This window comes from Drosophila biarmipes, chromosome 2R (genome assembly GCF_025231255.1).
Source record: "Drosophila biarmipes strain raj3 chromosome 2R, RU_DBia_V1.1, whole genome shotgun sequence".
Taxonomy (NCBI): Eukaryota; Metazoa; Arthropoda; class Insecta; order Diptera; family Drosophilidae; genus Drosophila; species Drosophila biarmipes.
In genome coordinates this window covers 4,478,809-4,489,899 of record NC_066615.1, presented here as the reverse complement: position 1 = coordinate 4,489,899, position 11,091 = coordinate 4,478,809, and the positions used below count along the sequence as shown (strand labels likewise).

Below are 11,091 nucleotides of genomic sequence, written 5' to 3'. Positions count from 1 at the left end.
CATTTTATGTGAAATAAATCGAATTTAAAACACACATACACATCAACACCCCAAGTAAGTATCCGATATTATGCAAATGCAACCCTGTGTTTCTCAGCTCTGGCGTCGTGGAGGATCTCAATTGTTTATATTCGTAATTTAGTATAAATATGCTTATTACCTTTTGTTTTTGTCACAGCTGACATCCCGTTTAACTTTCCGTTGTGTGGTACGTCAAAACGGCATTAAGGAATGACATTAGATCTTGATTAATTTTCCCTTCACAGACAAACACATATTTTTAAGACTTGAAAAGCGTTTTTATAACCCGACCAAATCTTAATCATGCAACCCGCACTATCGAAATCGAAGGAGTTGAACTTCAAGATCCAGCTGCTTTCCGGCAAGAATGTTGTCCTGGTAGAGTGTCCGGGCTTCGAGAGTGAGCTGTTCATGCCGCAAATCGTCAAGGGACGGATAACCTTCCAGAACATCATACCGAATCGAAAATGCTGCCAAGAGAGCAGAATGTTAACTGATTCCTTGAAGGCCGATATGGGCACGAGGCCTGGGAGTTCGAAGAGCCCTCCGCGGCGCTCCCTTCTCGATGTCAACCTCTCCACCCCGCTGGCCAAGAGCACCCCGTCGTCTTCGTCCTTTCCTCGAGCTCAGGCTGATAAGGAGAATGTTCTCCCACAGTTGACGCCCGAGGTAGTGCGCTGCCGACCATTTCAGCTGACTTCACTAGGTGAAGTGGACATGGATGTAGTTTCCATGAGCGAGATGCTCTGCCAGGAGCAGGCGTCCAAGAGCCAGAATCTACCTTCGCCTCATCCTCAACTGGCAGCTTACCAAAGCGAAAGCCTCTCTGGGACACAGGTTTCTCCACCAGTCCTTTCCCGTCTGAGCCAGGCTAGTGTTCAATCAAAGGAACATGGATTGAACAAGTCTACACCCAAGATTCCACCCGTACGGACCTATGCCCGTAAAAAGGTGGGTACCGCCGGCAAAACAAAGCCGGCACCCGTCTGGTCACCTCTCCTAAAGAAGAAAAAGAATCCCTCGGTATCCTCCACAAAGGTGCCCAGTCCCACCATGAAGCTGGAGGTGCGCCATCGCAAACTGATAGTCGACACTAAAAAGACCCTGGACGTACGCGATCCAAACAAATTGTGCAGTGCGCCCATTTCAATGAATAAAATCATTCGAAAGCAGGTGACTGGGAAGACACGAAAGCAGTTCCAAGCGCTGAAAGTCACGGCCTTTGACTTGTTGACCAATCCGTGCATAAGCAGCATGTCTGATGATCTCATCAAACAATTCCAGAAGTCCTGTGCGAACAAGATATGCACAACGCTGCCCAACTACGCCGAGATCGCGGTTGCCTCGCCGCTGAAAATGGATCGAGAAGTGAAAGCTATGGTGGCCAGACAAAAGCGGATGGAGCGGAACGAGAAACCGAAATGTGTTCTGTCCCTGAAGAGCAAGCTAGTCTAGAGTCCGGTTCCGTAATTTAATCCGTACATTCATTTGTCCTGACCTTGGAACAGTTTTCCAAATCATGTATATTCTTGCCATTCCGATCAAACAGAATACTACAAATAAACGTGCTTCGATCTCCATTTATGTTTACAAGTATTATATTTACCAAAGAAGGAACACATTCTGTCTAGTTGTATGTATATTTCTAAATTAAGCTAGCCTAGGGGAGGAGCCTACAGTAAAAGTGAATATTATGAATTTGTACCACAAGACATCTTTGTAATCGGGGACCTACTTGGCCTAAGAGCTGCGGCATCGAAAGCAGGCTTTGAATCCCCGCTTGATGGCCCTTATGTTGTGAACGACCTGCTCCTGCAAAGAATAAGGGCTTTAAGAACGGGGATATGGTTAACTGTTGTCTTATTTACCTGCATCAGATTGAAGCACATGGCAATCACGGCCATGCCAAGAAGTAGATACATGGCACAGAGTATGAAGCTGACCTCCACCTTATCTTTATCGGCGGTTATCTGGAGGGTAAAATATATTTTAAGATTTCAATACTTTTCATTTAAACTAAAATGTAGTATTTTCGTATCAATCGTTTCAAATTCAAATCTTCGACCTTACCACACGATCACCTGGCACCAGATCTCCAAAGCCAATGCTGCTGAGCGATATAAGGCAGAAGTAGCTGCCATCCAGATAGTTCCAGTCTTCCCAACGTCCGAAGAGCAGGGCACCCCACAGGATATAACTGAAGTCAGAGTATGGTAAGAAATCTCGAGCTCACTTTAGGATGGATTTTCTCCTACCCAACCATAACGAATATGCAGACCGTCACTGGAACCGTGATCTCATCCGTGCTACCTCGAATTTCCCGCTCGATATCCGAGTCGGACTCTGTGTACGGAATATCCATCAGAGTGGAGCTCTGCCAGGAACTCCTGGTGTAGTCACTACTACTGCTGTTGGAGGTGGTGGTGCTACTGGTGCTGGTGTAACTGCTGCTGCCACGGGCGTTCTCCATGTCGTGCATTTGCAGCTGCAGGGAGTTAAAGCATCTTAAAGGATATCAGACAAATGGTTTTTTAACCCACCGCTCTGGCCAACTGGCGCATTTTTCGTCTCTCGCGGATAATGCGGCGCTTGGCCACGCCGGGACATATTCGACACAGGCACACCTTCGAGTACACCCACTTGAAGGACTTGGCCAGGACGTCTCCAATGTTGGACAGGTAGAGCAGGAACAGCGGCATGCCAATTATCGCGTACAGAATGGTCACCAGCTTGCCCCACTCGGACTGGGGCGTGATGTTCCCGTACCCGATGGTCGTGATCACAGTCAGCGAAAAGAGGACGGCCCCCGAGAAACTCCACTGCTCCACGTCTGGTCCCTTAAGCTGCTTCTTCACTATGGCCCGCTGATAATCCAGCAGCGCATCGTTAACCCTGCGGAATAACATTAATTTCTGCCTATTCCTGTCTACCCTATGTACGGGAATCCAAGATGACTTACCGCCTCCTGTAGGCATGCTGGTCGAAGAAGCTTATGTTCTCCGCCGTGAGCTCCCAGATGCGCGTCAGGCACTCCCCGCTAAAGTTGCGCGCAATAAAGCGATGGGGTTTCTCGGACTTAAGACGCTCGTACTCGAATATCTCGATGCCCTGGAATATGAAGGCGCCTCCGATTATGTAGAATGTGACCAGTAGGATGATGCCCACGTTGCTGAACATAAAAGCCGTGAAGTGGCGGCAGTGGTCCTTGAAGCGCTCGAAGGCGGGCTTCTCCCTCCTGCGGAAGGAGCTCCGCCGCGAGGACATTTCTGGGCGGCTCGCTTCCGTTTCGGTTTTAGTTCCGGTTCCGGTTTCGATTGGCCTTCCACTGGCGCTCGCCTGGACATGCTCGGGTCTGGTCCGACACTCGCATCGATGACGACTGGAAGGACTTCCGGCTACCTATCGCTGAAAATATCCTCGATTAGTTTACCCAATTCCCAAACGCAGAGTGGTAAACAAACAAGGAAGCAGCTACATTGCTACATTATCGAAGTGTTTGGCGGCATAAATCTTCTCAGGGAAGATTTCTTATGTGGGTGGTTTATTTTCATTACTTGGGATTATCGCGGAATTTACGAACTACACCCATGCTAAGATTAGGCATTGTAATCAATTTTCTGTTTTAATAAAACCAAAAGCTACAAATTCATTGCTAACACACATATTTTTTTTTATTTAAACGAATTGTCTAAAAAATTCGGGTTTTAAAGTGGAAGCACTCTCATTAAATTGACATATTGACAAATTATGGTGATAAGGAAGTTTGAATTGATAAATAATATTTATTTGGAACATTTCCATAATGGATTATATTTAATTTTCACAAACTCGAGATGGTTGTCTGCACCCTTGCCTGTTGAAAATTCTGAAATTGCATGCAACGCATTCGCTGTGACACTCTCGGGAGGAGTCGCTGAGCAGCATGAATGGGATTTTATTTTTAATACAGTGCGCTCGGTGTTCTCTAATAAATGGCCAGCATGAACATGAATTATTGGACTACAATCTTGGCAGCTGGCCTATGGAACAGTCACATCATCTCGTCGCATCGCGACTCATCCCATCCCATCCCCACGGATCGTTTGTGTGTGGTATTTCAAATTTCTCGCGTGGCCGGAGGATGACACTCGTCTAGATTCGAGAATTGATGGCGTAGCCGTGGCGTCAAATTGGAAAGTTCCTAACGATCCCATCCGCCGTATGCGGTTGCCAAATGCTGCTTGTTTTTGTTTGGTTTTCAATCTTTTTTTAGGGTTTTATTTAGTGGGTGTGAAATACGAGTTCATTGGGCGATTATTTTTATAAACTTCTGTTCTGGACGGGGTCCGACAGTCATTTGCTTGATTTGTGGCCGCCGTGTTTCGCAGATCCGCGGCTCCCACTAGCCTTGGAATCGGAATCTGCCCACCTCCGTCTCACGCATACGCGTAGCACACCTATCGGCGGAAATCGGGCAGGTGAGCAATGTATATTTTTATTGATTTGCTCAATCCTGCACGCACTCTGCCAGCGGGCGTAAATTAGAATCAATTTGCAATTGATGTCTGCCTTATTTACAGCGAAAACATAGACATAATTAAAGAATCCAAACACTAAGCAAACACAAACTAAAAGCCCGCCAGCCCGCTCCATGTGTGTGTTCCAATGAAAATACACAAAACCTCGGAAGGAAAACACACTAATGGCCGCTTTCGCAGGGCGAATCGAAGGGGCTGGCCTGACATAAAAAACATGCCCGCTGTTTGTGTTTTTGATGCAATTAAGCACTGAGGGTGACGAGCAGGGAGATTCTGGCCGGGTGCGAGCGCATTTTGTGGCCGGCAATTAAAATGCACTTCGGGCGGGTTTGGGGGATATTTTTGGCCAGCGGCAATAAAGTCATTTTCCGTTTGGACGTACACTCATTAGCTCGAAATGTCTGTTTCCCATAGCATCAGCATTTTTAATTATAATTGCTCTGAAAACTTCCAAGACATTCTAACCCGAATCCGAAGATTACCGAAGAGATCAAAGCGAAAAGCGCAGGAAACGGGCGGCCTTGTATTGTGTGTGGATCAGATCTGCCTTGAAAGAGGGGGTCTATGGGCGAAACGAGTATCGAATAGTTTAATGTAGGTGCTGTTGGGTTAAGCATTGTATCGGTTCTTCAAGGTGGCTCTTCGTCCTCTATTTGGCTTATCGAGTCGCCGTTTATCTAGCAACTAAGTTGCGTCATGTCTCTCCGATTCTGTTTATGCGAGAGATGACGACATTGACTGGAAGCATCTTCTGGCCTGTGTTTACTTAGGCATTACCTCGGGCAGGTGCCCTGAATTCTTTTTGTTAATATTGCCAACTCTTCAGCCCATCCTTAGTGCCACTTGTCAGCCTGTGCATGTGCACCAAGCACTATGCCACGAAGGTCCTTCAGCCAGCACACTTGCACAGTTAATTCTCCGCATTTAATTTGCCACGCCAAGAGCAAAACTGAAAGCAAGAATTGCCTAAGTATGACAGACAGCCCCAGAATGTTAAGTGTCAGCGGCTACACGAGAGGAGATTTTAAAATTTAATTACGGTGAAAATTCGGTGACAATGGCGGGGGAAAAGCTGGCTGGCACGGCAAGTAAGAAATTACCGCGACGACATCATCACCGCACATTGATGGCCGGCAGCCCAATTGACATGACAGATCGGCACAGCCCCGAACCGAGAACGTGTGCGAGTTAAAAACTAATTTTCGAGCGTTGACCGCAGCATGGGGAATTGGTTGCGTATCGAGTTCCTGCTCAGCAGGCCGGGGAAAAAGTGAATTGGGATAGATTCCGACCAACCGGATTTAAATTTGTATGGGCCATAGCAGGCCATACAACTACAACAATATCTACTCATCATTGATCACTGATCAGTGATCAATTCTGTGTTCTCACTGAAACGAACACTCTGCGATGATTTGAATTATTCGGAAGTATCTTTAGGAGCAATTGTTGAGAAAGGTGATAAAGTAAACTTGAAATATTAAATATATCGAATTTGAATTTTCATGTCTGTTCAATGCTTAAGAGTTCCCATCGCAAGAATGCAAACTACTTTTTAAAGGGGATCAATAAGATAGTTGATTTCTCTTCTGTAGGAAAGGGTACATTTTAAATCAACCTAAAATAAAACTGAGTATCTTACAAATCAATATAATCCATCTTTCAAACCGAATGATTTTAATAATCTGAGGCACAAATATTTTAAAAAGTGTGGAACGCTTTTTTTTAAAGCTGTATTTTATAAAACCATAACCATAATAAACCATAATGTGAATAAACTTATTTTATTTTCTGACTTCTCCTCTTGCACAACTTTGAACCTTTTTGACGCAATATGGGATGGATTCAACCATATGCCGATTTAAAATATGTTTAGATAACTTCAGTTGTTTACTCAGAAATGGCCAACACGCGGAAAATTGATTGATCATGAGAAATCACTTGAAAATTGTCTGAATTTATTTTATTTATTTCCTTTTTAAAAGCTTTGTAAATAAAACTTGAACAATATTTTTGATGGTTACTTAAAGCGCCTCAAGTACCGTAGTGAAATCCGTGGGTTGGCCTCTTTAAAGGACCACGAACCTGTTTGTTATTTCAATTTGATGCAATGCTGGTGCTACTGATGCTCCTTGCCAGATGCTCATCCGTGACGTCATGAGCGGCGATCGGTTGGCTGTTGTTGGTGGTGCTTCGGCTCGGTTGCTCCGTTTATTTTAGCAGCTGATGTATTTCCGAACTGTGCATGTGGAATATTATTTATGTTTGCGCTCTGTATATTGTTTTATCAGTGTTATTCAACGCACGCCACGAAATGCCTTCTTTAAGCTATTTTACACATTTTCCCGAGTTCTCCGATCCCGATTCCGCCTGATCTGCACAGAATAACTTCTTGGCTTGTTCGGCGTGCCTTGTTTATTTTTAACCGCACCACGCTTGACTTCATATACCCATCTCCGCGCGTTCCCGATGTCGAATGCGATTCCGGAGCAAGTGCCTCATTCGCCGGCCGTGCGCGCTGCTCGACGTTCCGCTGCCCACTAAAGCCCGTACGCGCACCCGTATTTTTAGACGGCTTTCTTGACGCGCTACCTGTGACGTCGCTGCGCTCCATTGTTGGATTCGGAATGAGGATCGGATCGGCGAAATACACTCGCACAGGCAGGCGATCTACGGCGATACACGCATGCCCTTCACAGATATTATGGAATAAGTAATATTGCAGCTAAGCAAAAGTTTTATTTTTAACAAAAACAATTATTTTTGAAACAATTAACAGAACAATGATAAAGTTAAAAATTTTTAAATCGTGCCCAAGTGGAACTCGTATTTTTCTTTTAAAAGTGATTAAAATAAATAATATTTATCAACAAAAAATGAAATCAAGCCTGTTAAGAGGAAAATGTTTAAAAAAAAATTGTTTGACGGAAGAACTCAAATTAGATCATGCAAAATAAATTAATTTCAATTAAAAAATGACAATTCATCATGAATTCATTTCAAGATTATGAAAATGTGACCAAGAGGGTACAGCAATGGTTAGCTCCTACTTTGTCTTGGACCTAAAGCCGTGTTCCATCAACGGCGCCACATCCTTGGGTTCGCGGTTCCTCGTCTCCGGCAGATAGCGACAGGTCAGCAGGAACCCGTAGACGCAGAACGCGGCGCAAAGAAGGAAAGCAAACGGTCCAATCACCGAATTCAGGATGGGGAACATCATGCCAAGCAGGAAGTTGGCAAACCAGTTAAAAAAACTGCCCAAAGCCATGGCCGTAGGGCGCGGCCCCGCCTCAAAGATCTCTGTGGAGGCGGAAGGAATAAGCAACTAGCCGGACATCGCGCTGGATGGCAACCTGAACCAATAAAGTAGGGAATTGGTCCCAGACCCACGTTAAAAGAGAGGATATACAGCGACAGGAAGGCAATGCAGACGAATGAGAACTCTTGGATGTGTAACTGTGGGTGGAAAAAAGACGATCTCCTTATAGCCCGAACCCCTCGACGGATGTACAAGCTCACCATTAGTTTGAGGCCAATGACCAGCAGGGTCAGGGAGATGGCACTGAAGAGGCACGACAGCATCATCATGAGGCGTCTGTTTACCCTCCGCATTATCAGGGGACCCAAGAGGGCGACTACAAAGTTCTGGAACCCCAAGGTGAAGTTCAGCCACAAAGACAATGCTAAAGAGAATCCGGATTTGGTGAAAATTTCCACGGAGTAAAACCAAATCTGGCAAAGGAGAAGAAGTGAGTGAGCATCTGTAGTGACTGTTCAGTAAGCCTATGTTAAACATTGGTTATGTGTAGTATTACCCACCGCGTTGATGCCACTCATCTGCTGGACGAAGTGAAAGGAGCTCACGATAATCAGAGGCATCATGAGCTTGCTGTCGCACAGCACCTGCTTCATGGTGGGCTTTTGACGCGCTTCATCTGAGGTGACCTCGAACTCGGCCATCTCCGCGTCGACGCGAGCCTCGTCCCTCCTCAGACGCATCAACTCGACCCTGGCCTTGTCCCTCCTGCCCTGGGACATCAGGAAGCGGGGACTCTCGGGGAACCAAAAGATGGGCGCCAGTCCAAGTATGACGAATATGCCGGAACCAGCCAGGGCGTAGGGCCAGAGTTTCTCTGTGCCCAGAACGAAATCAAAGCTTATGACACCCACGCTGCCACTCAGCTCCGCCGGAGCTAGCTCAACAAAGTACATAGGCTGCGTGGCGTAGATTAGAGCGGCAGCCAGTCCTCCGATCAGTCGACCCAGCAACAACATCTCGATTGAGTTAGCCATCCGGCAGAACAGCTGACAGATGCAGGATACCAGAATCAGCGTTCCACTGAGCATCAGAATTCCTCGACGGCCCAGTCGCGCGCTGAAGATGGGGGCGAATGGAGCGCCGAGCATTCCGCCGATCAGAAATATGGAGACCACGGCCGACATCATTATCGTCACCTGGGACTCGCCCAGCCGCGATGAATACCGGGTTAGAGCCGACTCCATTATCCACGATCTAATAAACTGGGATGCCCTTCAGATGGGAGTAAATAGCTAAAATTACGGTTGACCCACCGTAGATGGGGCATTGACCACGGCGAACGCATAGCCGATGGGGATGACGGTGCCCACGGTGATGCACACACAGATGAACATCAGCAAGGTCGTCCAGCCCTGCTTTTTCTCGGCCATAGCGAAATTGGGGGCAGTGTGTTTCGCTCTCAAACTATTTGCATATCACTTTCTAATAATTTAATCGAAATATTGACAGTTGGGGTCAGCACACTCTGTCATTTTTAAGGCATACTTTTGGGCAGTTCATTTCAAGTGGGTGGATTTCAGGAGCTTAATAGCTATTTGGCTGCCGAACGGTTTACAATAAACGTAATAAACAAGCCGCTTATCCGATGGGTTCACAAACTATCCTTTGGTTTAATACCCTGAATACTATTTACATTGTAAAAAATGATTTCTTCTTTTTTTCATATTTTCCAACTAAATTAGAAACTCAGAAGTAATTAAAAAATTGTATTACTAAACTTTGAAGGTTATATAAAGCTATAATTTGTTTCATGTTTTTTTCTCACCAATTTTCCGATCGATTCTATGACAGCTATATGATATAGTCGTCCGATTTTGATAAAATTTAATTCAAAATTCAGAACCAATTAAAAAATATTATTTCCAAGCTTATAAGGTTATATGTTAAAAAACATCGAAGATACATTTTTTTCATAATTTCCGACTAATTTTCCGATTGTTTCTATGGCAGCTATATGATATAGTCGTACGATTTTGATCAAATTTAATTCGCAATTCTAAACCAATTAAAAAATGTTATTTCCAAGCATGAGGTTATATGTTAAAAAACACCAAAGATATAATTGTTTTATATTATTTTACTACTAATTTTCCGATTGTTTCTCTGGCAGCTGTACAATATAGTCGTCCGATTTTGATAAAATTGAATTCAAAACTAATTAAAAAATGGTATTTCCAAGCTTAAAAGGTTATATGTTAAAAGCACTGAATATATAATTTTTGTTTAATTTTTTTCCCCGATAGTTCCTATTGAAACTATAAAATATAGTTGTACGATCCGGCAGGGTACTACCTGCAATAGAAAGAATACTTTTGGAAAAGTTTCAGCCCGATAGCTTTAAAACTGAGAGACAGGTTTTCGTAGAAACGGACGGACAGATGGCCACACGGACAGGCGGACGAAAAGACGGACATGGCTAGATCGACTCGTCTAGTGACGCTGATATCTAGAATATATCTACCTTATGGGATCGGAAACGTCTCCTTCACTGCGATGCAAACTTCTGACTGAAATCAGGGATATAAAAAGGATGGTTTGAGTACATGCTGTTGTTTTGGACTCCTGGTGGACATGTATATTCCATTTTTCTGCCTTTCTATTGTTATTTCTAGAATTTAAAGCATTTTTATTATTTTTCTGAAATTTAGAAATTATATTTTAACAAAATTTAAAAGTCGAAACCGTTTTCTCACGAAATCGGACCTGTGTTTCCATGTAGAATTTATATTTTAATAAAACATAAAATTCTAAACCGTTTTCTCACGGAATCGCACCTGTGCTTCCATGTGTAAAAGGCAGACACTCTAGCTGCTGGACCACCGAACGAATTAGGCGATTATGGACAATCGTGACACCATGCCTACATATACATTTTTCATTAAAGGTATAAAATGTATGGAATTATATGTATTTCTCGTTACGTTTTCGTTTTTTAGGAAAGTCCGCTTGGGCGATACGAGAAATATATTAGAGTTCTATAAGTTGCCACCTTAGAAAGTACAGATCGATACCAGTATTCGCCGAAGACTGTTGTATGAAAATGGAATTGCGCGAAGTCCACTGAAGGTGCCATTAATTACTAAAAGATGCCATTATTGAGTTTCACAGAGCCACTGGACTTAATCGAAATGTTATCAGTTGTTATACTCATTTCTGGTAGATAGATTTCGGGAGCTGATTAATCCCAACATCTTTAGTGTCAGAACGTCTAACATATATGTACCAATTTTTTAA

General features: G+C 44.1%; 2 protein-coding genes across 7 annotated transcripts; one reads left to right on the top strand and one right to left on the bottom strand.

Annotated features, from left to right (window-relative positions):
* Window positions 1-65: 65 nt before the first annotated feature.
* On the top strand, window positions 66-1,601 carry LOC108029752 (uncharacterized). Its single transcript, XM_017102247.3, has 2 exons — window positions 66-208; window positions 267-1,601. The coding sequence occupies exon 2, from the start codon at window positions 325-327 to the stop codon at window positions 1,474-1,476; it is 1,152 nt and encodes a 383-aa protein (XP_016957736.1). The 5' UTR covers window positions 66-208; window positions 267-324; the 3' UTR covers window positions 1,477-1,601.
* Window positions 1,602-1,607: 6 nt separating this feature from the next.
* On the bottom strand, window positions 1,608-9,303 carry LOC108029751 (solute carrier family 2, facilitated glucose transporter member 3). Of its 6 annotated transcripts, XM_017102246.2 has the most exons (8): window positions 6,624-7,064; window positions 2,981-3,426; window positions 2,562-2,913; window positions 2,277-2,506; window positions 2,092-2,218; window positions 1,890-1,991; window positions 1,757-1,833; window positions 1,608-1,694 (listed from the first exon to the last, which is right to left on the bottom strand). In XM_017102246.2, exons 2-7 carry the CDS (start codon window positions 3,283-3,285, stop codon window positions 1,762-1,764), a joined length of 1,188 nt encoding a protein of 395 aa, XP_016957735.1. In that variant the 5' UTR covers window positions 3,286-3,426; window positions 6,624-7,064; the 3' UTR covers window positions 1,608-1,694; window positions 1,757-1,761. The 6 variants fall into 6 exon arrangements, with proteins under 6 accessions (XP_016957735.1, XP_016957734.1, XP_050743575.1 ...); XM_017102245.2 differs by having other exon boundaries at window positions 1,630-1,833; XM_017102081.2 differs by lacking the exons at window positions 1,608-1,694; window positions 1,757-1,833; window positions 1,890-1,991; ... (3 more) ...; window positions 2,981-3,426; window positions 6,624-7,064 and adding exons at window positions 7,456-7,838; window positions 7,892-7,994; window positions 8,058-8,270; window positions 8,358-9,059; window positions 9,111-9,303.
* Window positions 9,304-11,091: the final 1,788 nt, after the last annotated feature.